The sequence below is a fragment of the Bidens hawaiensis genome, unplaced genomic scaffold (genome assembly GCF_021521415.1).
Source record: "Bidens hawaiensis isolate Kalapana, Puna unplaced genomic scaffold, B.hawaiensis_p1.1 tig00078481_1, whole genome shotgun sequence".
NCBI classification, from domain to species: Eukaryota; Viridiplantae; Streptophyta; class Magnoliopsida; order Asterales; family Asteraceae; genus Bidens; species Bidens hawaiensis.
The window spans coordinates 1-8,335 of NW_027503447.1; the positions used below are offsets into that span (position 1 = coordinate 1).

At 41.2% G+C, this 8,335-nt stretch overlaps 1 protein-coding gene across 1 annotated transcript; it reads left to right on the forward strand.

The window, feature by feature from the left end:
- The first annotated feature begins 169 nt into the window (after positions 1 to 169).
- On the forward strand, positions 170 to 3,530 carry LOC143606941 (uncharacterized). The gene is made up of 6 exons (XM_077082554.1): positions 170 to 251; positions 1,674 to 1,787; positions 1,891 to 2,152; positions 2,230 to 2,350; positions 3,109 to 3,267; positions 3,458 to 3,530. The coding sequence occupies exons 2-6, from the start codon at positions 1,722 to 1,724 to the stop codon at positions 3,492 to 3,494; spliced, it is 645 nt and encodes a 214-aa protein (XP_076938669.1). The 5' UTR covers positions 170 to 251; positions 1,674 to 1,721; the 3' UTR covers positions 3,495 to 3,530.
- Positions 3,531 to 8,335: the final 4,805 nt, after the last annotated feature.

The window sequence follows — 8,335 nt, forward strand, 5'->3', positions numbered from 1 at the left end:
AAGCTAAGAGTGAGGCACATGACACGTTGTTGTCTGTTTGCCCATAAAAATAATTAAAAAAAAAAACACATTATTTGTCTACTATAACAACCTTTTAAAATATCTAGCTAGCTTAATAACTGAAACAACAGCAATCAGACCATCAGTGAGCAGAAACATGGCTAGTGAAACAGCAAGACGACGAGTTGAGACGATCGGCGCTCACTTCTCTGCCGCCCGATAACATCTCCGCAACTCGTCTCTTCCCTTTGGTAATCTTTTTTGTACCAAGTTAAATGTTTATTTAGTTAAATGATTAGAAGTTATTGTTTTAAGGTGTAAATGACTTTGAGTTTGTGTTATTAGATTTGATTAATTATAAGACACCTATGTTGCCATATTTCATTCAATGGATTATTATATCTATGGTTAAAGTGATTATATATTTATATATAAAATTAATATATTGTGTAGGGTTGTAAAAAATGGTGTAGTGGGTAGAGTGTCAGGGCGATTTTCTTAAACTTTGTCAATATTACTCGGAATCCGTCAAATTCGGAGCTAGGCAGTCCAACTCGAACAACTCAGTCAAGTTGGATTTTCACCGTTTTTCGAGATACCTTGGAAGACGAGAATTAAATAATTATTATGTCTATAATACTAGGCCAAGTGTAGTGAGAGGCAAATAGGGGCGACAAGGGGCACATTTGGGCGAGAACACTCCCCCCCCCACCCCAGGCGATAAGTTGGTAGTGGTGGGTGGGGGGGGGATATATTTTTCGCCGGGCTGTGTGATGGACATGCTGACGTGGCGATTGGAGGGTGAGCGATTTGTGGGCTACAACACCGCTCACATATTGCCCCCCTTGGCCACGTGTCAACCCCCCCCCCCCCCCCCCCCCAAGAATTAAATAACTACCATGTCTATGTCTCATTTTGATTTATATTAATATTCACGTATTTTGCTATACATATTAGTAAACTGATTATATTTGACATATATATGATTTCCCGAAAATTAATTTTTTTATAACCTGCCATGCCCGAGTACTCCTCGCCTAGGCCGAGTACTCACAGCACAGCTCCCCAATCGACTAGCCTGACAGCATCTAGCGACTTCTGCAACATTATGTTGTAGAATTTAGGGGTGTAAAACATGTCTGGTTGGCGGGCTGAACTGATGAACTTAAACACCACCCATATATTTATAATTTATCCGTGTGATCAATTTATCTAAATGAGTCAAATAAGTTGAAGGTTGACCTTATAAAGTACAAAAATTTTCTTAACTTTATATTCAATTTTAAACGGTTAACACATCAAACTGTTTAATTAAACATGTTTAACCGATCAACTGTCGAGCACAACACGTTTAGTTAAATGCATTAAACAGGTCAACTCGAACTGTTTGGTTGACCTTAAAGTATAAATATTTTCTTAACTTCATATTCAATTTTAAATGGTTAACAGATGACTCTGGACACGACACATTTAATTAAATAGATTAAACAGGTCAACACTAACTGTTTATTAAACTGGTTAGACGTGACAGCCCAAAACCTTGTTATTTTCGTGTCATATTTCGAGTCGTGTCAGGAACTATTTAATTATGATGTTCTGTTTGAAAGATACATAAGATTATGCCTATATTATTATTGTATAACTTAGCTCTTTTGGTTGCTTTATTGTTTCAGAATTGCAGTGGCGGTTTAACCACGATCAAGAGAAGATGCGATAACACTATGCATTTCGCAAGACAAGATTCGAAGTCCCAAGGCAGCTTCATGAGGCCAACTTCAGCACAACAGGTCCCGGTCAACAAAAGTCAAACAAAGACCGAAAACGAAAATATTCTTTACAAAATGTATATCAACTCCTAACTTAATCAAACTGACACAATATCTTTGGCAGGATAGCTTTGACCAATCAAGTTTGCCTTTTAAGTCAACTCTTTCCCAACAAGACCTGTCATCTGAACTCGTGACAACACCTTTATTTTCTCAACCAGCAAGTATTAATTCCAATCCTCCAAAAGTCAGAAATATTCAATATGATGTCGGTGATTACGTGTCACCTTCGTTACAACCACCTAAATTTTCCAGAACAACATTAGAAAGAAATGTACCAATGAGATTAAGTCACAACAACAACACGCATGCTGCTAAACGTCTCGGTATAAAACTTTGATACATTAGTATTTGTTATAATAACTTTTTTCTTTTTTTTTGAGAAAATGTGTGTGTTGTGCAGGTTTAGAGAAGAAACTATCCCCGAGAATGGACGTTGTTGAATCCGGAGGAAAATATTTTGTGCTGATAGAACTGCCCGGGATTAGGATAGATGATATAAGAGTCGAAGTTGATAATACAACGTAAGATTATTTTTATAAAGTTTGTGTAACGGGTCAAAACGGGTTTGGGTTGGAACGGGCCTTTGTTTTAATACGGGTTGAAACTTGGAACAACCCAACCCGCAACTTTTTTTAGTCAAGTTTACTGATTTTACCTTTTTACCCTTTTAATGCAACGTAAGATTATTTTTATAAAGTTTGTGTAACGGGTCAAAACGGTTTTGGGTTGGAACGGGCCATTGTTCTATAACGGGTTGGAACTTGGAACAACCCAACCCACAACTTTTTTAGTCAAGTTTACTGTTTTTGACCTTTTTACCCTTTTAATACAACGTAAAATTATTTTTATAAAGTTTGTGTAACGGGTCAAAACGGGTTTGGGTTGGAACGGGCCATTGTTTTAATACGGGTTGAAACTTGTAACCATCCAACACTCAACTTTTTTTTAGTCAAGTTTACTGATTTTGACCTTTTGACCCTTTTAATGCAACGTAAGATTATTTTTATAAAGTTTGTGTAACGGGTCAAAACGGGTTTGGGTTGGAACGTGCCATTCTTTTAATACGGGTTGGAACTTGGAGCAACCTAACCCAACCCGCAACTTCTTTTAGTCAAGTTTACTGATTTTGACCTTTTTACCCTCTTAGCTGAGTTTTCTGATTTTGGCCCGTTTGAGATAAAACACAACCCACGTTGGCCCGTTTATAATTTAACGGGTCAAAAATCAAAATTGTCAACTCTTTTGATTTTCTAACGGTAGCTGACATAATTATTTGTAGTTTGACTGTACAAACAATCAATGGGAAGACTAAAGGCTGCTATTTAAGTGATAGTGCAAACTCTTCATATTACAAAAAGGAGATTCTAGAAGGACCATTTGAGATCAAGTGGGCCCTACCGTTCGGTGCGAACCCGGATTCTGTTTCAGCTGAATTTTTGTAAGTCAGCATCTTTAGTAATATGCCAGTGTTGTTTCTTGGAAAGACGAATGGGTCGGGCCCGTTAAGTAGAAAATGCAAACAGGCCCGATGGAAAAGGGGTATTTTGAAACTAGTCGGGTCGGGTCAAGCATAAAAGTTTTTGTCTAGAATTATTTTGAAGTAAAATGATGGAATGTTACTTGTGCAGGGACGGGCTTCTACGTATTACCATTACTAAACTTTGAGTCCTGGTCTCGTGATGCAACAAATCCAGTAATTCGTAAATATATACTTGTATATTGTAGAATTGAAATAAAACTATATTTTTGTTGTAATGATTACAAATTATAGACTACTTGATATACCATATGTAAACAACATAATCATGTTGCTTTAATGTTAAGAACTTGTGTTTGTATAATTGTATGTAGAAGTGTACAAAAAAACCGGCTTGGGACCGGTTTTATGCAAACCGAACCGAACGGTTTGGGTTTAAAACCGGTTTCACCCAAACCGACCCAAACCGTCAGTTTCAGGACCGGTTCCCCTTAAGATATACAAACCGGTTTTAAAACCAAACCGATTTAAGGAAAACCGGCTTGGGACCGGTTTTATGCAAACCGAACCGAACCGGTTTGGGTTTAAAACCGGTTTCACCCAAACCGACCCAACCCGCCATTTTTAGGATCGGTTCCCCTTAAGATATACAAACCGGTTTTAAAACCGAACCGGTTTATAAACCGGAACGAACCGACGTGACCAGGCCGGCCTATCTTGTGTCTAAACCGGCTTATAAACCGAACCGGTTTTAGTCAAACCGGTTTTGATCAGCAGTTGACCAAACCGGTTCGGTTTGGGTTTAAACCAGTTTTGCACAACTCTAATTGTATGTGGCCTAAATAGAGAGGATATAATTGAAATGGGCTTATATACAAGTCCAAATATTTGGATTGAAACCTTGGATAGACTTATTTATTTATCACATGTTAAAAAGTAAACTTGCTTTTTATGAAGATTTTATAAATAGTTTTGGTGTGTGTTGGGACAAGTCCTAGAAGGATTTAGTGAGATTTATATATTTGTTAAATTTAATATTGTGAGAATGTCGAAGCACGAGATGAATCTGACCTGATCCATGACGATGTTTCCACGGATTTCGAGATGAACGAACCACGTCTTGATCTTCTTCTCCGGCTGGTTGGGATCTGCAATGACTTTTTGGGGGTGTGGAGGTGACCGCTAAGAAATCTCCAGGATCTCTTGTTCACAGACACAAAAATATGGTGGTGGCTCTTATTGAGAATGACCAACCCCTAATAAGGAGGTGGAGACCTCCTTATATAGGGAGCCTCATGGCCACCATCATGGTACCCTAATGGGCCTAGCCCAATTAGGGTTACCTCCACAAAACCCCCTCAGCCCAATAACATTGTATTAGTCCATATAATAAAATAAGCCAAACATAATAAATTTAGGGTCGTAAAACCGGGTTTAGTACCATACCCCTACAAGCCCCCCAAGTCCAGCGTTGCTCCTGGGCGCGCAAGCGTTTAGGTGGAGCGCTGGACTTTATGAGGTGTGTTAGGGCGTGAGGCGGTTTTTTCCCTTTTCTTCGGCCTTATCTTTATTGTCTTTGAGTTTTGGGAGGTTTTCTTCATGATGGTGACGTGTTGTGGTTTTTATGATAATGATGGTGCACTAGCATGAATAAGATATAGCACGCCGAATAATAAAAGCCTGCGCGCGAGGCGACTTACGAGCTATGAGAATAATAAAGCTTGCGCGCGAGGCGACTTATGAGCTATGAGAATAATAAAAGCTTGCGCGCGAGGCGACTTACGAGCTATAAGAATAATAAAGCTTGCGCGCGTGAGGCGACTTACGAGCTGTAAAAATAATGAAGCCTGCGCGCGAGGCGACTTATAGATCTATGAGAATAATGAAGCCTGCGCGCGTGGCGTCTTACGAGCTATAAGAATAATAAAAGCTTGCGCGCGAGGCGTCTTACGAGCTATAAGGATAATAAAAGCTTGCGCGCGAGGCGTCTTACGAGCTATATGAATAATAAAGCTTGCGCGCGTGAGGCGACTTACGAGCTGTAAAAATAATGAAGCCTGCGCGCGAGGCGACTTATGGATCTATGAGAATAATGAAGCCTGCGCGTGAGGCGTCTTACGAGCTATAAGAATAATAAAAGCTTGCGCGCGAGGCGTCTTACGAGCTATAAGAATAATAAAAGCTTGCGCGCGAAGCGTCTTACGAGCTATATGAATAATAAAGCTTGCGCGCGTGAGGCGACTTACGAGCTATATGAATAATAAAGCTTGCGCGCGTGAGGCGTCTTACGAGCTATAAGAATAATAAAAGCTTGCGCGCGAGGCGTCTTACGAGCTATAAAATGATGATAATGACTGGCCCACAAGGGCCTCCTCCGCGCAGGATGAATATCCCGGCCTGTTTTCAAAATAATAATGGAGGCACAAATGGCCGGATAATAATAATTATGTCATAGGTGTTTGTGCGGCTCGTAGCCGAACCTGCAAAAACATGTCAACTAAAAGTGGATGTATTGCATGGTTCCCATCATCGGGCAAATTATGAGGTGTGCCCAACCTTTAAGCTTGGCGCGTGGCCTATGGGTTTTTGAGGATTCCCAACCTTTAAGTTTGGCGCGTAGCCATATGGGATATTATGAGGATTCCCAACCTTTAAGTATGGCGCGTAGCCATATGGGATATTATGAGGATTCCCAACCTTTAAGTATGGCGCGTAGCCATATGGGATATTGTGAGGATTCCCAACCTTTAAGTATGGCGCGTAGCCATATGGGATATTGTGAGGATTCCCAACCTTTAAGTATGTCGCGTAGCCATATGGGATATTATGAGGATTCCCAACCTTTAAGTATGGCGCGTAGCCATATGGGATATTGTGAGGATTCCCAACCTTTAAGTATGTCGCGTAGCCATATGGGATATTGTGAGGATTCCCAACCTTTAAGTATGGCGCGTAGCCATGTGAGTACAATCATGGTTGTTCTTATCCTGATTTGGATTAGACTGTTCATTTGTTATGTCGCTTACGCGCGGTCTGCGCAATGTCTCCTTTATTCTCACGCGCAGATGTGGTGCGTGAGCGTGCATGATGCGTGAGCATCTAATATGCATGAGCGTACGTGAAGCCCAATAACATATGTGATGCGTGAGCATAAGAGATGCGTGAGCATGTGATATGCGTGAGCATACGTGATGCGTGAGCATATGATATGCGCCACGAGCATAGGTTTTGGATGTCTTCATGAGCATGTGATATGCGTGAGCTGTGGCGTAGAGTAATCGCCGGGGAGCGCGCATGCGATCCGCTGTGGCGCAGAGTAATCGCCGGGAGCGCGCATGCGACCCGCTGTGGCGTAGAGTGATCGCCGGGAGCGCGCATGCAATTCGCTGTGGCGTAGAGTGATCGTCGGGGGCGCGCATGCGACCCGCTGTGGCGTAGGGTGATCGCCGGGAGCGCGCATGCGACCCGCTGTGGCGTGTAGTGATCGCCGGGAGCGCGCATGCGACCCGCTGTGGCGTAGAGTGATCGCCGGGAGCGCGCATGCGGAATCCGAAGTTGATCCACAGGGAGCGATTTTGATCCGCGGTGGCGCGCACGATCTAGAGATTTTGAATATCCACATCAGGTAGGTTTTATGTAAAACCAACAGATCTAATAGGATTTATAAATCTATGAATATGAAGTGTGGCTGTTGCTCAAACGAACCCAGATCTGAAAAAATCATAACTAGATTTGGTATATTTCACTTAGAAAAAACACAGATCTAAGGGTTTTCCCCAAAAGTTCGGTGGTATTTCTTCCTGTGTATTTCCAGATCTGGAAGTATTTTTTAGATCTACGGATTTTTGGATTTCCATAGAACATATCTGAAAGAAGAAACCATAGACCCGAGATATTGATGAACAGATCGGGGGGCCGAGACGAGAAGCGAAGCGTGGTTCATTGCCGTCCCACGGATGGCGCCAATGTCGAAGCACGAGATGAATCTGACCTGATCCATGACGATGTTTCCACGGATTTCGAGATGAACGAACCACGTCTTGATCTTCTTCTCCGGATGGTTGGGATCTGCAATGACTTTTTGGGGGTGTGGAGGTGACCGCTAAGAAATCTCCAGGATCTCTTGTTCACAGAAAAAAAAATATGGTGGTGGCTCTTATTGAGAATGACCAACCCCTAATAAGGAGGTGGAGACCTCCTTATATAGGGAGCCTCATGGCCACCATCATGGTACCCTAATGGGCCTAGCCCAATTAGGGTTACCTCCACAAAACCCCCTCAGTCCAATAACATTGTATTAGTCCATATAATAAAATAAGCCAAACATAATAAATTTAGGGTCGTAAAACCGGGTTTAGTACCATACCCCTACACTGTTGTCACTACAGTTGACCTTCATTGCTTCTCATGTTGTTGGTACGACCCAACCATAAGACCTCCGCTTAGGGGTAATTCACGATGCAAAAACATAAATTTATGATAACATGCTATTATTTCTTGTAGTAGACATTATCTTGGCACTTGTGCGTTATTAGCGTCAAATTAAAATTACATATTTCGCTATTTGTAGATTCTTGATTTCTTTTCGTATGCACAATCCGTTTGTGTTTATATAATGAAGCCGTCATCTTCATACATATTGAATCATATATACAGTTGACGTATGAGCCATATAATAGATGCAATTAACGTCCTACACATGCACTCATACGCGCCATGTAAACTACTATGGCTACTTTTGAATGGATGGAATACAATGTTTAAAACCAACAATCGGTTGGCTCATGATACGCAACCAAGTAGAATCCATCTACTTTCTAAACATTTAATTTGAGCTATATGATAGTTTGAGTATGTATTAAAGTCTCACCAGAAACAAAACTCGTCCACCTGATTGACTTTTGGGTCTAATCCGATTGTGTCCCCGCCGCAACGCGCGGGTACTCTTACTAATGGTCCATAATGGATTTAATCAAAACTGAACAAAGAAATATAATTAAACATTCATCTTAAGTAGCACTTGATAAAA

Bases quoted from the DNA above. Each gene is read 5' to 3' on its own strand.
- LOC143606941 (XM_077082554.1), top strand. From the start codon at position 1,722: ATGCATTTCGCAAGACAAGATTCGAAGTCCCAAGGCAGCTTCATGAGG. The intron at 1,788-1,890 runs GTCCCGGTCAAC...TATCTTTGGCAG, and splicing joins GGCCAACTTCAGCACAACAG to GATAGCTTTGACCAATCAAG. The intron at 3,268-3,457 runs GTAAGTCAGCAT...TTACTTGTGCAG, and splicing joins TCTGTTTCAGCTGAATTTTT to GGACGGGCTTCTACGTATTA.